Source organism: Cyprinus carpio, chromosome A5, assembly GCF_018340385.1.
Source record: "Cyprinus carpio isolate SPL01 chromosome A5, ASM1834038v1, whole genome shotgun sequence".
NCBI classification, from domain to species: Eukaryota; Metazoa; Chordata; class Actinopteri; order Cypriniformes; family Cyprinidae; genus Cyprinus; species Cyprinus carpio.
Window position 1 is genome coordinate 21,223,055 of NC_056576.1, and position 18,131 is coordinate 21,241,185.

An 18,131-nucleotide genomic window follows, 5' to 3' on the forward strand; every position below is an offset into this window, starting at 1 on the left:
TTATAGACACACTAATTAATGTTGTTCAGTTGCTTTGACACGATCTGTATTGTTGAAAACACTATATAAATAAAGGTGACTTGACTTATGCAAAAGACTATTGGGGTTTGTGCTAAATCTAAAATGTTGCGTTCTTGGGACTTTTTGAGAACAATTAGAAAACCCTTTGCTATATTAATTCATTATGGCTGTGATTCCAAACCCTTTCCTCCTGTGTTTGCTTTAAAAACGTATATTTTTTATGGTGTCATCTTACATCACAAGTGTATAAGTGTGAATTGAGAGAAACATCACGAGACAGTATTTTTTGTACTTTGGAGTGTACAAAAAAAGGCTGAGGTGACCATCATCAAAATCACTGGAATATTACGATGTTGCTTTCAGACTAATGAAATCTGAGGCACAGAACCTGGGGTTAAGTGTCTTGTACATGGATAGACTTGTGATAGGTCACGCGTATGTGTATGTGTATGTGTGTATTAATATATATAAATATGTGTGTGTGTGTGTGTGTGTGTGTGTGTGTGTGTGTATATATATATAATATATATATATATATATATATATATATATATATATATAAAATTCATTTTTATCTGTAACCCTCCGTTAGAAGAGCTCTGTGCGTTGAATGCATCTGCCAGTTCTTGATGATAGATGCTAAGCATTTAAATGTGAGAATTACATAAATAGCCCATTCCATATCTTCTAATAGGAGAGTTTTAAGAGTTTCTGTTATTATGTCAACTGTTTAAGATTAAGGTTATTGACATTAAGAACATTATTATTGTTTTTATTATTAAAAAGTAACTTGAGGTGCTCGCTGTTTGTTAAAACATTATCTTTGAATAGTTTATGTGTGTTCAAGGGTAAATCAATGGGTGCATATGTGAATATATGTGTGTACCTGCCTGCGCATTTAAAGTTGTACATGTGTTGTTGTATGTGTGTGTGTGTGTGTGTCTGTATGTTTGTTTAGGGAGGGTGTCTCTTTTTCCTCAGGAAAATGCATCATCATCTGGTAGCAAACCGAGCGGCTGCCTCCGACATTCCAATACAGGGCCCCAAAATCTTGGAGACAGACACGCACACTTTGCCCCTCTTTCTCTTACTGATAGGCTCTCTATCACTCTCACAGACACTGGAATGGATTTGCCCTGAGCTGAATGCCCACTGCAGCGTAAGGTAAGAGATGCATATGTTCTTGTGCTTGTATGTTTGTTTTTATCAATACATACATTTAGATTTTTATTATTAGTTGTATTATGTCAAATCCAGTTTTACAGATTTTTTTTTTCTAAATACAAATGATAAATTATTCGCATGATTGTTTTAAGATTTGCTTATGTACTTCAACATGTTATCAAAATTAAACATTTTTGAAATGGTGGGAGAGCAAATGTCACTGTACAAAGTAAGAACATATTTTGACAACAGTAAATGGAAAAAATTATATCAAATTATATATATATATATTTATGTATATATGTATGTAACACTCACAATCTACTACTACTCTTGACATGCTTGTTGACATGCACTTGCAAAGTTACTTGTAGTTAGTAGAATGTCTAAAGTGTAACCTTATATATAAAATATATAACTAACTTTATAACTGTCCACAATAATTAAAATGTATATATATATATGACATATATAACCATACACACATATATTGTCTAAAACTCTTAATGACATTTTTAATTAGTCATTCATATGAACTTCACAATTGCTCCCTGATCTGAGTTTAAACACATGAACTGAATAATAGTCTATTTTTTATTAACTTAATAATTATTAGGTACTGATGATCATGAACTTAATTCATTCATAGTGTCAAATTTTTTAATTTAAGACAAAATATACTCCAAGTGCTTCATTTAGTTCTTAGCAAATTAAACAGCTCCAGCAATTTTCCTTCCTCTAAACATTATACTAGAGATGCATTTTATTTTATTGCTGTTTTGACCTTACTAATCCTGTAATTCTGTAATGCAAATGGGAGCAAATAATTCAGTGCCCTGCACACTGCTCTATGCTGCAAAGTGTATTTTCAGATGTGTATCTACAGTCCAACATATTTCTTAAGAGTCATCAGAAGTCCTGATGCTATTGAAGTTCACCTATAACTGAAAATGGATAATCATTCTTTTTGGTCCAGAGTATTTGATTCTGTGGCAGCCCTGTTTCTACATTTTTATTTTTTTCATCTGTTCATGTTTGTTTAATATTTGTCTGTCTTTAAACATATACATATTATTGTAGAAATACACATCTCATTCCTTTTTAAACATCAACATTTAAAAGTGATGTTTTCCTGTCTTTTACCTGGAATTATGTAAGTACAAAAATACTTGCAGAAGGTCCACCTGAAATCCAGACAATAAATAACCAAATGAGTCAGTTTAATTTAATAAACATTCAGCTGAAGGTACAATGGTGATGGGTTATGATCGATGAAACTAAAGAGTTTGAACCTAAAACATTTTGGTTCCCAGCCCAGATCTTTAACCACAACAACAGGGGAACTCTGTGCAGAAATAATGCAAAGCAGGGATGCTGAAACACAATCACAGGGGTCACTGTGTGCTACACAACCGCACCTTCCTCCCTCTCCCTTCCTCTGTCACTCTCTCTTTCCCTCCTACTCTATCTTCACCTCTTTATTTTAATATATATTTCAGGAGGCTTTGTTCAAATTTTACAAGGAATTATCTTAATGTGTACCTGTTGATAGATTTCTACTAAAGTACTGATAAATTTTTAATATGTAGATTGCAGGTTTTATAGAATTTGTTGGAAATACTTTATTAATCCCCTGAGAGACTTTGCAGAAAGTGAGTGAGTTTGTGTGGTGTTTGCGTTTGAGAAAAGAGTGTGTATGTTTTGAGAAACCCTGAGGTCAGGAAACTATTCTGACACATCTGGATGGAAGCTTCCATTATAGGAGCATAAAAACTGCTTATGTCCTCAAAGAACACACACATACATATGCTGTTAATGCACTCAGCTCACCGGAATACTGAACAATGAGAATGCAACAAGGCAAAGTCATTTAAGACAGACCTGATAAAGGCAGTTTGAACAGGTTTCAGCTCTTGTTACCTTTAAGCTGGACACATGGTGGACTTCAGACTTGCTTTTTGACATGATACAATATACAAGAAAATCTTGTTTAGATGCATTTAACAAATAAATGTAAGAAGTTAAACACATTCAATAGTGTGTTTGTGTGTATATATATAGGATATTAAAATATAACTTATTTCTGTGATGCAAAGCTGAATTTCCATCAGCCATTACTCCAGTATAAAATGTCACATGATCCTTAAGAAATCATTCTAATATGCTGATTTATTATTAGAATTATCAGTGTTGGCAACAGTTGTACTGCTTTATATTTTGTTGGAACCTGTGATACTTTTTTTCAGGATTCTCTGATGAATAAAAAGTTAAAAAGAACAGCATTTATTCAAAATATAAATCTTTTCTAACAATATAAATCTTTGCTATAACTTCTTAACAATTAAACACATCCTTGCTGAGTAAAAGTTTTAATTTCTTTCAAAAAAAAAAAAAAAAGAATAAAAATTTACTGACCCCAAGCTTTTGAACGTTAGTGTATGTTGTTAGGAAATATTTCTATTTTAAATAAATGCTCTTCTTTTTAACTTTTTATTCATCAAAGAATCCTGAAAAATGTATCACAGGTTCCAACAAAATATTAATATTTTCCAGCACTGATAATAAATCAGGATTTTAGAATGATTTCTGAAGGATCATGTGACACTGAAGACTGGACTAATGATGCTGAAAATTCAGCTTTGATCACAGGAATGAATTAGATTTTAATGTATATAAAAATAGAAAATGTTATTTTACATCATAATAATATTTCACAATATTACTTTTCCCCCCTGTATTTTTGATCAAAATAAATGCAGCCTTGATGAGCATAAGAAACTGTAAAAAACATAAAAAATCGTTCTGATCCCAAACTTTGGACCGGTAGTGTATATGTAATCCATTTACTGCAGTTGACTAAAATCAGTGGAATTTAACTGGAATTCTGCAGATGTGTGACACAAACTGTTTGGAAAAACCTGTACTATGAGATCTTCAGGATACATAATACATATGTGTTTCAATTAAATGAGATGAGATTTTAATGAGACAATTGATTCTGATCTATGTTACAATGTCCGTTTTGTCTTTTAGTTAACCAGTGCCAGGATGCCCATCCTCAAGAGGCTGCCCAAGAGATTTAAGAGTAACCACAGCAATGGTGATGTCCAAAAGAGTAATCTCACTAATGGTGAACTCATCATAAAGAGTAACCATAGCAACGGGGAACTCATTCTACCACCATCCGATCTGAATCCGTTTGAGGGGGCATGGGCAGGCATGGGGTGGAATAATGAAGAAGGTAGGGTCTGGGAGAAAGGACAAGATTACCAAAGGTCATCCCAGGTGAGCGAAGCACTGGAGAATGAGGCAAATGCTGAGCAGCGTGGAGGGTCAAAGGTCACTGAGGGATCAAAAGAAAAGAGAGGAACTCTGGAACGAATCTGTGGCTCATCACCACTGAAGACCCTTGGCAAATTAGGCAAGGGGCTGCGTATGACAGGAAGAAACGTGTGGGGTGCCGCTCCTTCACTACGGAGTGCCACCCTCCCAGCGACACCTGCCTCAGGAAAGAAAAAAAAGAACTATCGACGAGCCTCAGAGGAGATCATGACTTTACTGAGGTGAGAATGGTAATATGCATATTATATATCAGTGGTTCTCAACTGGTTATGCTGGTTATGCTATGGTTAGGCTATGGTTCCCCATGCTAAAAACACAAATATCATTAAAGTCGAACACTGGAATGCTTTATTATAATCATGAATAGTTGAAACCCAAGTATATACAAAATGTAATGTTTTCTAAATTAAAATCACCATAAATCACCAGAGAGAAGACTGTTGCTGACTGTTGACTGTTGGTTCCCCAAGAGGGAACAAAACACTGAATTCTCTTGTGGACACATTGGGGAATGCCGCAGGCAGGACCGGTGTCTGAAGCACATATCAAAAAACTCCAATCCTATTAGTCTACATAGGCCATGATGTCATGGGTGGGAGCCCGGCAGTATAAAAGGGGTGCCTGCTGAATACGTCACCAACTTTGTTGTCTGAAGGAGACATGAAACAGGCAGGCCAAAGGCATCGCGAGGGAACGCAGCGTCTCATTCTCTCTCTGGGAACCATGGTTACATGCGTAACCCGAGACGTTCTCCTTCTAGGGAAAACGCATTGTGTCCTCTTGTGGACACATTGGGGAATTAAATTCCAACTATGCCATGCCAAGGCGTATGCCACCACCTGGTGAGGAGCACCAAGGAAGTGACAGACATACACTTAAACTTTCCTCAGAAGGGGACCAAGCCCCTGATGCCCTGGGCCGCTCACATCACCTGGCAGAAATGGGGAACCCAATTCAGATGAAAGAGGGACATCCAAACCATCTTAAGAACACAACTATCCTCAGATAGCTATGCTATGTGAGCAATACTAGCCTGGATACACAAGACCACTGAAGAAGCTAAACCAGAAAGCCTCTAGACAGGAGCCAAGGAGGTTGTTACTTAATGGACCAAGAAGGGGAAGTAGCTTCTGAGCTAGAAAACAACTATCCTCAGATAGCTATGTTCTAAGGGTCTTATGAAAAGTCTCGTAGACCAAGTGCAATCAATACACAGCTAGCCTCAGATAGATATCAGGTAAACCTTCCTACAAATCTGACCGGACCACAGAGAGTGGGCCATCTGCTTACAACCCTATAAGGGGAGATAGCACTGTCTAGGCAAGGTTCAGGAGATCACTACTAAGAAACCCTAGGTAGGGGATGAATCTCCAGGCTTGCACATAACTATCCTGAGATAGTTAGGCTCTAGTAAAGGGGACCACTGCAATCGGGAGATAAGACTTTGGTGGTGTGCTTTATACCTTATAAGGGTATAAGGGGATGTAGAGGTGAGGCTCAAGGGAAGGCCTCAAGGAGACCGGTGCTTAAAAACCCTAAGTAGGGGAGCAAAATAGCTGAATTTAAGTAAGCCCGTCCTGCCATAACCATGACTGGAATATAACCACCCTCAGATGGCTATAACACAACGGTCCCTAATCAGTGTCAGTGCCAATGGCTAACTAACCTCAGTTTTATGTTCTCAGATGCTAGCATGAGTGAGGTATGTTTGCTGCTGATTGATAGAGGGTGGGTGTGCGTGGTTAGCTATGCTAGAGATTTGGTCTTGTCTATGAGCCTCAGCTAGAGCAACAGCAGTTTTCCTGGTGGCAGGGAGAGCTAGCTCTGTAGTGTGGCGCAGCTTCTCAACCACCTCAGGAGACAAACCTCTGCCCTTATCCAAATCTTTCAGCAAGTCAGCCTGGTAGGCTAGTAACACCGCCGCCATGGTGTGCAATACTCCACCAGCCTGACCCGGTACCACATATACCTTGCCATTGAATCGCGAGGTGGTTTGAAATGCTATAGATGGCAAGGCAGGAGTCTTCAAGAGGATGATGCACACTGAGCAAGATAACTCGCAAATGTCTTCTTTACAGGGGCATCCTAGGAAGACTCCTGGGGATGGGACGATCAAGACCAGCCAGAAAACGCTCATCTAGTTGGCTGCGGGCAGGTTTATGCCTTTCATGCAACCAAGCGAGATCGAGCTGCTTAGCAGCACGATCCATCACTTCCAGCATATCCCCGTAATTGTGGCTGGGAGTGGCGGATGATGACTCGGTGCTCACTTTCATTAACGTCACCAACCACATCTATCTCTTCATTATCATCCAGGCTAGAAGAGCCCAGCAGCACACTATCGGGATCAGATGAAAGAGTGTCTGGATCCCGTGCCGTGCTTGACCTTGCAGCCAGAGTCTTTGAAAGTACCATACTTTTCTCAAACTTCTCTGCGAGCTTTATCTGTGAACCCTACAAGCTGAGTTTCCGCTGTGACTCGGCAGCAGAGAAACCCAATCCGCAAGGTGCATACGCATGCCCCTCTTCCCTCGAGAAAAGTAACAAATGTGATCGGAGCGTCTACATAGTGAATTTCTCACAATGCACCCATACGAAGCCTTCAAGCACCAAACAAACCTGCTCCTCACCAAGGCACATAATGCACAATTCGTGTGTGTCCTCAGATGTCAAGAACCTAGGACACAGAGGCACAAACTTCTTGAAATGCTCACCTGGTTTTACAGCCATAATACACACTGCTTAAAAACAAACGGCTCATGAAGACAATAAAAATTGGTGACGTATTCAGCAGGCTCCCTTTTATACTGCCGGATGCCCACCTATGACGTCACGGGCTATGTGGACCAATAGGATTGGAGTTTTTTCACACATGCTTCAGAAACCGGTACTGCCAGTGGCATTCCCCAATGTGTCCACAAGAGGACACAGCACGAGTTCCCTAGAAGAGGAACTTTTACAATTTTTATCACAAGTACATTTAAAGAATCTTTTATAGAATTGTGCTGAATCTTGTCTTTTTCTGTAAGTAGAATTTTATAAAATGTTTGTTTTTATTATATTGTATTTATGATACTGTTGTTAATTTTTTATGTATATCTGCCATGTAATAGCCGATGCAGCTGATATGGCAAAAATTTAAATACAACAAACCACAGCCCATGACATCAACAACAAAATAAATATGATGCATTAATTCCCACTGTTAAATGTTGACATTTACATTTGCCATCCTAATTATGTATGATTGTAAATATTGAATATTATTAGTTGTGCAGCATTGTTTGCATTTAGCAATTTTTTTTCAGACCAGACCTGAAACCAACCAGGTGAGAATCAGTGTTGCACAAATCATTATTTCTGAGACTAGTTATTTTCTGCAGTTGTTGTAAAGGTATTTGAAAGGACATTTTTTAATGCATCTCCTCTCCTCAGGTTGGCAGGCCGTCGTAAGGAGAGTGAGCGCAGAGATAGTCTACCTACAGGTGATCTTACCACTGAAAATGATGAAGACAGTCGCAGGTGTCCCTCATTCCTACGAATGGTCAGTTTGAGCAAACTCAGAGGAGACTCGCTAACAAACCGCAGCTCCGAGGAAGATGAGCAAGATTCAGTAGAAGAAGAACAACCAGTCAAACGCAGGGAGCCACTATCAGGTACAACTTTGTTTTTGCTTTTGTTACATCTGTACTTGTTTGAATTTTTTATGGCACGTACAAAGTGTAACAGTCAGGGGTCTCCATGTTTGACCCATAACACCTTGCACTTAATAAGCAGTATCAAGGTCCAAAAGTCCCTGTGAGTCACTGGCCAATCAACAAACACTTTCACAGAGACAGGAAATTACTCACTTTCTTTGTGCAGCAGATCCTACCTGATAATCTCAGCGCAAGGAGAGAAAATTGCAACCGTGTCAATGTACAGCCTGTTCCAAAGACAACACATCAAGTGATTAAACACATGGCCGTAAATGACAATTAACACTACTCAATCTCTCACTTTCTCTCATAGTGTTGGAGATCCTACAGTTAGTTAATCAGAGAGACCTGCTGCTAGCCGACACGCACATCCAAGAGCTTGAGAGGGAATGTGAACTTGATCCCTCCCTCTTGACACAAACCACACCCATTTCAACCTCGGCCAGTAACATAACTCCTTCCACAATCACATTTTCTCCTTGGCTCCCCCTGTTGACTGGTTCAGGCAGTGAGGATCCCGGCCCAAGCATGTGGGATTCTGGGCTTCGCAAAGTGAAAGACGTTGAGTTGCTGTACGAGGCTCTTCAGAGAGAGATGTGGGACGTGGTGAGGGAGTCGTTACGTCAACCCTGCAGCGGACCTCAGCTTGGCCTAGTGGTGCTGGTGATTCAACAGGAGGAGCATGCTGACAAGGTCTGGGCCCTGCGGCAAGAGGCCCAGTCCACCGCCCAAGCTGGTGACCAATCTGAAGTCCATTCCCGGCCTTCAAAGCGTCCCAGGAGACTGCGTCAAAGGTGGGTGGAGGCTGTGGGAGAGGCAGCTGACTGGTGTCTTCCACAACCAGGGGGCATCGCTGCAGGCCAGATGGGCATGTATTTGGAGCGTTTGAGGGGCAGAGTGGTGGAAGACATGGATGCAGCACGTCGGAATGTGGTGGTGGTTTATCCCGAGGAGTTTGGTGTGTTTCAGGTCTACATGCAGAGTTATCACAGGGCTGTTGCCAAACGACTGAAGACCATCACTAGTGGACCTATTCAGATCACAGACACATACTCACTGCTGGACTGGATCTACAACATTTACAACAGGTATTTTCACATGTATACATAGACAATGAGGTGTGTTTTCTATTTTTACACACACCTTTCCTGCAGTTACATTCCACTTGGTTTAATGACCCAGTGGAAAAATAAGCTCTGGTCTATTAATATCAGATGCATTGTTTATTAGAATGAATAACAACGGTGCTGAATACCTGGGAGAATTACTGTACACATGCACAACACCGGTCTTGTGTACTAAAAGTAGCCACACTATTAATTTGACTGTATTTTTCAGTAGCATTACAATATTTCAGCACTTTAATGAAATGAAAATTTAATGCATGTTTAGAAAATAGAAAAAACAAAACAAAACTATAGATATTTTTGGGAACACAGATTGGTCATTTCTGGGACCTTAATTTTTTAAGAGTGTACTGTCTGTCACCCTAATTGAGATCAGTTTATTCATTCAATCCTCCTATTGTTTTGGTGCCAGCAAACATAAAACTTTGATCCAATGAAACATTAAATCATTAGATTGTTACTTTTTATTTATAAATTAAAATCAATGTATATATAAATTTGTGCAGTTGTGGCTTAACTGTTTGAGAGTCAGACTTGTAACCAGAAGGTCGCGGGTTCAATTTCCAGTGTCAGCAGTAAATGTAGGTGGGGGGAGTGAATGAACCCTCATTACCCACAACTCTTCCAACCTCATTACCCACAACTGGGGTGCCCTTGACCAAGGCACCTAACCCCCAATTGCTCCCTGGTTGCCACAGCAAATTGGCTGCCCACTGCTCCAGGTGTGTGTTCACGGTGTGTGTTCTCTACTCACTGCTGTGTGTGTGCACTTGGATGGGTGAAATGCAGAGCACAAATTCTGAGTATGAGTTACTATTCTTGGCCATCATGTGACATCATATGCCTTCTTGCTTAGGCCTGCTTAGCTCTTTTGTTGCAGACAAACTACTTTAAAAAAAATTAAACAGTAGCTTCTCTGCAGTCTGTCTATTTCAAATTATAATTAGGTTGTTACTTTCCCAACACTGCACGACACAAATGAACTTGAACACACTAACACTTATGGACACACAAACATACACTAGTTCTGACTGTTGGTGTCCCATAGGGACGTCCTGGCTTCAGTTGGAGCAATGGGCACTATAGTGTGTGAAGCTCTAGAACCCCTACTTCCTGAAGATGTCATAGATCGGCTGGAACAGGACTGCGTCGAAACTGTTTGGGTAAAAATTTAGAAAATTTTGAGTCAAATTATGTATTACTTATTAATCTCAGGAAACAAATTAATTGTGTTAAAATAATATCCATTGCATGTGTGTGTTTGTACAGGACAAGATGACTACAGAGCTCTCGCAAGTTTTAGATGATGAAGAAAAGCGATGGGCTCAGACGCTGCACATTGAAGAGTATCAATCTGGCCTCGCCCGTTCTGTTATACAGGTAATATCATCAATTATACACATCTACAGCCATTACTGCATTCTTTGGAATCTGACTGTATGCATACCTTCCACTTTATGTTTAGCAATGTATGTTAGTGTATGTAACTGATAATATGAAAAGTTCCAATGCAAAAGCCTCTAAAAGACATAAAAAACTGGTAAAAACTGAGATAACGATACTGAGTGAATGCTCTCCACACATAGTATATGATCATCAAGTACTTTCACTTCAAATGTGCTAAATCCCAGCCTCAACCCATTCAGAAGTACTATGCATACTAGCCAGAAAGAAATGCTAATTTTTAAGAAAAACGTCAGACATACTTAGAGGCTTTTGCATCTGAACTCTTCAGATTTACAAGGTCGTTGTGAATATCTTTTTGTATTCATGTGTGTCTTAATCTGTCTCAGAGGCTAAAGGTAGATATGGACAGATCAACAGCTGTCAGTCAGCCACTAGGAGCTCGTGTTGCTCGCTGCACTTTGAATGGACTTGCAGATTTCCTGCACAGGTGAGATGTGGACAAGATAGTATGATCATAATAATGCTGATGATGACAAAAGCCACTCAAAAATGATGATCATGTTTACTAAAAGATATTTACAAACTCATATAATTAATCTAATGATATTTAGACATTTACTGACATGACAATAATTGTATGGTTGGGCACTTTTGTCGTTCCTACATTATATTCAAAGGGTGACTTTTTCGTCTCCACTTTTGAATAGGGAAGTCTAAAATTATGAGATTTGTGTGTTTGTGTGTCTGTGTTATTTAGTTTCCAGAGGAAGGTTGAGATGTTCCATGACACGCAGTCAGAGTTTGGGGATCATGGAGATGGTTATGTCTCCAGGACCATTGCTCTTGTCAACTGTGTTCCACCTTTCAGGTTTTTCATCTTATTCACCATATCTATCTATTCAAACCTTTCCCAACCTGGATGTTTTTTGAGGACTGAAAGAAACAGAAAAATCTGTAGTCTTTAGAAATGTATATTCTCTATATTTATGGTTTTAAGAATGGTGAGGCTAGAAATCGCTGGGCTAATATAAAAAATACACTGTCAGAAAAAAAAAAATCTGTAGAAAAAAAAGAAAAGCTACTGGTAATTATCTGTTAAGTTGTGTTAAGCACACTTCCTTCAACTCTAAAACAAAAATACGGCTAAAACATCCATGAAAAATCCTTCATATTAACATAGTACATTGGGCCCTATTTTTAGAGACTTTTCTTGGTGTATAGTTTTTCAAATTTCCGAATATACTATGCTATAATATACAATACTATACACCCAAATCCCATTTTGCCATCTAAAATGTTCAGCGTTTATAGAGAATACTGAGTAATTTTAGAATAATGTGCATTTTGCAACATATAACAAGAACAATACAAAACAAGATAAGAGAATGTGATTCTGTTCATAGTCAGGAGAATCACAACTCAACTGATCAGTAACCCAAATGCAAACTTAAAACAATGTTTATGAAAATAATATGAAAAGAATAATGCAATGAAATAGCATTAAAATAAAAAATAAGATGACTCAACTGTGCAGGATTTGAATCCTGTGTTGAACTCTGTAGGACTTTTGTGGAGCGCTGTCGTCTGTGTGACGCCTTTGGCAGTGAGGATACCTCCCAGAAAGCACAATTGTCTCTGGAGCGAATTGTTAACCAGTCAGTGCAAGTTCTCTCGGACATACTGTTTGAAAACATCAGGGTGAGACACTTGCACACATTCACATTTGACCCAGATGTCTCTTAAAGTATTCACTGATGGTTTTCTGGCATGATTCCAGCCATTCTTCGATAAGCTGGTGAAGAGGAAGTGGCTGGAAAACACTGAGGCCTATGAAAGCATTGAGATGACTATTAAACAGCACTTTAAAAAGTTCCGCAGAATGGACTGCCCTCCATATCAGGTATGACTTAGAGCACTCATGCTTTCTCACAGACGGTTTGGATGGTTGGTTGATTGATTGATCATCTGATTGACTATCAGGCATTGGTGAATGAGGTGCACAGGCGGGTCCTGGTTGAATATGTTCGTGCCATCATGAGGGGGCGGGTCATTTGTACATCACTCAAAATGAGGAAGAGAGTGGCATTCCGTCTGCAGGATGAGGCCAAACAGCTGAAGGCTCTTTTTAAAGATCTGGTCAGTGCCACTTAGTTTAATAAAGATCATGCCTTACATTATCTTAAATGATTTCTAATATAATGATAATCTCCTTACGAGGGACCTTCTCACTATATAAAGGCAGCTACATATTTTTATGCATAAAGACCCATTTATAGAATGAAAAGAAAACTTTCGGTTAAGTCGACAACTTGTTTCCTCCCAACATTTACTGTATTGTACGGTTAGGTGCATAAACCTGAAGATAAGCATAAAACTATGGCTGTCAATGGGGAAAAAAAGTATTTGCGAAAAGCAAATCAGATTTAAATTTAACACCAATTAGTTAATGATTTTTTTTTTTTCACAGGAGTCAACTTCCTTCTGGTTGGACAGTGTTATTGTTCACCTGGCTGACATCATAGTTTTGGAGGACACTCCCTCTATTCAGATGGAAGTTGGAGTTTTGGTGAAGGAATTTCCAGATATACGGTAAGAACACCAGGACAAACCCATAATCAAACCCATTTTCAGAGCCCTGTCATGAAACAGTGATGCAGGGATACCCAGAGATGAAAAGTGTATGTCTTGGTTCTAACATACCTTCTAATCAGCTCCACTCCATTACTAGTTAGAAAAACTAGTCCTCACTAGTTAGAAAAATTCTCTCAAAACAATAATGGAATGAGAGAAAACAAAGAATTTCTGACCCACACCTCGCTCCAGACGAATCCACTGACTGCTTCATTTCCGCTCCACATCACATGCTCTGGAATACAGTACATCTGCTGATGTACTCTATTTCAGCACTCTTAGGGGTGATTCTCACGCAACACATTTTGGCTTTTAAATAACCAAGATCTAAGCAGTGAAATTTAAAAAAATAAATAAATACTAGCAATTTTAGAACACTATGTACCATGAGATGCTGCAAAAGATACAAATGCAATGCTTTCATAGAGAAGTGAGGGTGGAATGGAAAAATGCATTCTGTGTGAATGGCCCCTTAGAAAGCAACTAGGCCAATAAAATTTAATGACTGGAACCAAGTGTTGTTTAAAAACTGCAATAAAACAGAAGCCAAATGTAGATTAGGATGTCGATTTTTTTATAGCATAAAACTGGAAGGAACACGTTTAATTGGCTCTTGGAGCACTCAGTATACTAATATGTAACTTTGTCTGTTTACATAATTATTACATTAATACAATTTTGCTGAACATTTTAAGACCTGCGGAAGGGTAGAACCTGAACTCTGTCATCTTAAAGTGCTTTTACTCATGAAAAATCTGACATGTTCCTCTCTCATTTCCTTAAGGACTATTTTTCACAACACCTCTCCGTTTCCTGAGGTCATTCTAAGAATGTGTGTCTGAAAATAGTTACCGTGGTGCTCCATCTCAGTGCCAACTTTCCTTTATGTGGACAGGAGGGAACAGCAGACAGTAAACAGGGGAATGGATGAGATGTGACCCCACTTTACTCCAGTGCTTTTGTTTGAATGAAGAGGAGTGTGTGTGTGCACTCAGTCGCTGGCTGGCAGTGCTCCTGCTTGCTGACGCACGACCCTCCTCAGCAGACAGGAAGTGGCTGTGGAGTACTTCTTGTTCCTGCCAGGTCACAGGAGACTGACTGGTGCCACACTCCAATCAAATACACACACACACACAAACTAAAGATCAAAAGCCAAAAAGTGGTGGCTACTTAGCTTCTCTTTGTGTTTAGCAGTGGTGCTTCCTGTTTTTGACTGTCTGTCTATGTGAAAGTCTGTCACACTTTCACATTGTTATCTATAGGCAGGACATGCCAACTTCTCAGTATGGAGCGCTGACTCAATTTTGCTTTTTGAGCCATGAGCACTGTCAAGGGATCATTATAAAGAAACACATTTGGTTTAAATTCAGGGGTGTGTTTAGGGTGTTGGGGGCCCTCTGCAAGTGGTCCCGGGGTGGGTGGGGGGGGGCGCTTAAACACGCTACTGTTTAAATTTCTAAAATGACTTTTCTCTGAATTAATTCCAGACCGCTCTTAGTAATATTACACTTTTTATGTTTTGTTTTAATAATAAAGTTTCTCTTTTGCCCTTTATCTAAATAATGGTCTGAAAGGGAACTGATGAAACTTCGGTTTGACTGATTCTTTAAGAAAAATGTTGATTTGTTCACTATACATCATCAGAATTAATTGATCAATATAACCGACAAGACAACATGATTAAGTCAAACGTATCTTTTTTTTGATGCATGATATATCTGAACCAAATTTATCAGAGAATATTAGAGATTTTATTGCAACAGTTGGATATCGGATATTTATTTGTGCTGTTAATTTCCTGTTTTCCCCCTCGATAACCTTTATCGTCAGCTAATGCTCACTTAAAAATAATCTTCATAACACTTCTAAATGCAAATCTCAATATGAATGTCCATTTATCATACTGTACATTTAGATGTTTTAATAAGTGTTATTTTTAAATAAAACTATTACAAATGTGGTAATTGAAATAAAGCTGAAATCAAATAAAATATGAATATTAGATGGAAACCTTAGCAAAAATGAGAAATGTTGCCTTGGCAACTAAGTTCATTTGTAGCATTTTTACTGCTTTATTTTTTTACTAGTAGTACTGTATGTTTATTTTATTACTGTAAGATAAATAATAATTATTGGTGCATCTCTACTTTTTCCATGAATTTCTTATGAGCTCACAAATGTTGTCTCTATTATTCTTCTTCTTAATATATATATATATATATATATATATATATATATAGATATATATATATATATATTTTTTTTTTTTTTTTTTTTTTTTTTTAATGTGGGTTTATATACTTTATTCAACTGTGAGCAATGTATTTCTTGTTTTGTGTAAAGGCAAGCTGAGTAATGTATGCTTTTATAAATAAGAAATATGAACCATGCCCTTGCTGTCTCTTTCCATCTCCTCACAGGAGGAGACACATCTCTGCTGTGTTGAATGTCCGTGGGATGGTGCATCAGACAGACCGTCAGGAGATTCTAGCTGTTGTCCGGGACTTAGAGAACAGCGACAGCTCTATCAATCTACCCCGAGATCGTGCCCTCTTCTCTGAAATCGCAGTGGCCAAAGACATGTCCTGTTTGGGGCTGGTTCTGATCCGCTTCGGTCTGACTGTGTCATCGTGGGTCTCCAGTGCCCGGCCGCGCCGTAATCGCAGCAGGAAGTGTCAGAATGAGAAACATGGCAACGAAAGAACACAATCAAGCCGCACAAAGCGCTTTACTGAACCTTCAAAATAATGAAATACAGCATAACTACAATGCATAGCATCCTGATATTTAGAAAAGACACAATAAATGATAAATACACAGCATCACAACAAGTATTACATAATCAAATCAGTTTAATATTAAGAAAAAGATGGCTCAATCTATTTCCACAGATAAATGTGGTCAGAACCCAGTCAAAAAGGAGGATAAGATAAGGTTATGACAGCAAAAGTAAAATCACAACAATACTTGTCCTTCAGAGCACAGCTGGAGCGGAATAAGTCAGTGGGCACTTCAAAGGACGGGAAATGATCTATAACTCTCTCTCGCTTTAAACAGGCTGTTAGTGGACTGCTGTATACTGACTAGCTGGACCTCTGTCGTGTGAACAGCCACATGATTTGAGAGAAGCGGCAGGAAACTCATCACTGTAGAGTGGAGACATGCTGACATTTTTATTAGTGCAGGCTGTGTGCAGAAAACTGCTTTAGCTTGACATTAAATCACACACAGAGCAGATGCATGTACATGCTGTGTCAAACACCAGGTACAGGTCTACAATGCATAAACAGCTACATTTGAGATTGTGACATTTAAAGAATGTGAATTCCTCTGATTTTGTACTAATGTTTAGGATTCTGTTTCTCTGTATCTCTTTTCTTTTCATGTCTCATCACTATTCAAATCTGAGCTACTGAGATCTGAATCTAACATGAATTAAATGTGTGTGTGATATTGTTTCAGGTAAATAAGAAATAATGCCCCATTGACTGGAAAATTAATTATATTGTAATTAAATTGCTGGGGTTTTTTCCCTTAACATTAATGTTTTTATACACTACTGTTTAAAAGTTTGGGGTCAGTAGGGTTTTGAATTTTGTTTTTTTTTTGTTTTATTTTATATTTGCATTTATTTTATTTGATATGAAATAAAATTGTTATTTTTGTGTTGTGTTTCTTTTTTTTTTTTTAATCCGACTGAACTTGAACACTGGTATATATTTTACTCTGTGCCATTTACATGACAAATGTTCCATGAATAAGTGCTGTTAATTATAGATGAATAGATTAAAGTTGCAGGTGGGCTCCTCTCAACTTTATTCAGCTGTGTGGATTTCTGTGGGTTCGGGCTGAGTTGAGTTTGAGCTGTACTGTCTGTCAGCTTAAGGATGTTTTGGGTAACTGGTCTGTTCCTGTTGTTCTGAGAGGTGCCAAACGAGTCCTCTTATCAGAGCCAAGTATACACATCACCACAGGTGGCTACTTCCTTTTCAACACAATAACCCTATTTTAACCCAAATAAACTGTAGCCGGAGAATGACGCTCACACTTCCCTTACCAGAAAGTAGTATACTTCAAGTTTATTTTATTAAGTATACTTAAATAAAGTTCAAGTATATTTTTAAGTATACTTTACATAGCAAGTATAGAAATATCAGTGTTCTAGTAGTATACTTGTAAGTGTACTGTTTCAATACTCCTTGGGACTAAATTGGCCCACTTTCTAGTATATAAAAGTACACTATTAATAACAGTAGCAAACTTTGAGTACACAACTAGTTTACCTCTATGTTTTTTGTATTTTGTTGTGATTTTATTATAAGTGTGATTTTATGTGTATTGTTATTTTTTTATTTAAATACTTTGTATACTTTGTTTGAAGTATAGTCTCAGTAAACTACTAGTTTAGTTTTTTTATTGTGAGTGTATTCATATGTTTTCATTAAGTGAACTTTACATCATACTTTAAGTATACTACTATGTCCCTAGGTTTTAATTTGTATATATTTTGTTATATGAATATCTGAACATACAAAACATCCAAAGAAAGAACAGGGTATCTGCTTGTAAACAAAAACATTTTATTCTAGTGTCATGCTTTCTTTTTTTAAACACTTTAATGTGGGTAAGTTTCATAAAACATAAAGAAATAACATTTTGAACAGAAAGCTGAAAAAAGACTATGAATTGGATTCAGAATGATAATCAAAACGTAGATGGAGTCAATCAACACCCCAAAGCA

At 38.1% G+C, this 18,131-nt stretch overlaps 1 protein-coding gene across 4 annotated transcripts; it reads left to right on the forward strand.

The window, feature by feature from the left end:
• The first annotated feature begins 1,034 nt into the window (after positions 1-1,034).
• LOC109059341 (tumor necrosis factor alpha-induced protein 2-like) lies at positions 1,035-16,939 on the forward strand. 4 transcript variants are annotated; one of them, XM_042756405.1, is made up of 13 exons: positions 1,035-1,185; positions 4,219-4,748; positions 7,963-8,183; positions 8,539-9,313; positions 10,401-10,515; positions 10,622-10,732; positions 11,146-11,246; positions 11,517-11,627; positions 12,322-12,457; positions 12,537-12,659; positions 12,740-12,895; positions 13,227-13,348; positions 15,811-16,939. In XM_042756405.1, the coding sequence occupies exons 2-13, from the start codon at positions 4,234-4,236 to the stop codon at positions 16,136-16,138; spliced, it is 2,814 nt and encodes a 937-aa protein (XP_042612339.1). In that variant the 5' UTR covers positions 1,035-1,185; positions 4,219-4,233; the 3' UTR covers positions 16,139-16,939. The 4 variants fall into 4 exon arrangements, with proteins under 4 accessions (XP_042612339.1, XP_042612341.1, XP_042612340.1 ...); XM_042756407.1 differs by lacking the exon at positions 15,811-16,939 and adding an exon at positions 14,286-14,790; XM_042756406.1 differs by lacking the exon at positions 15,811-16,939 and adding an exon at positions 14,175-14,310.
• Positions 16,940-18,131: the final 1,192 nt, after the last annotated feature.

Coding starts and splice junctions, on each gene's coding strand:
- LOC109059341 (XM_042756405.1), top strand. CDS start 4,234: ATGCCCATCCTCAAGAGGCTGCCCAAGAGATTTAAGAGTAACCACAGC. Junction 9,314..10,400: donor ATCTACAACATTTACAACAG/GTATTTTCACAT, acceptor GGTGTCCCATAG/GGACGTCCTGGCTTCAGTTG. Junction 13,349..15,810: donor AAGGAATTTCCAGATATACG/GTAAGAACACCA, acceptor ATCTCCTCACAG/GAGGAGACACATCTCTGCTG.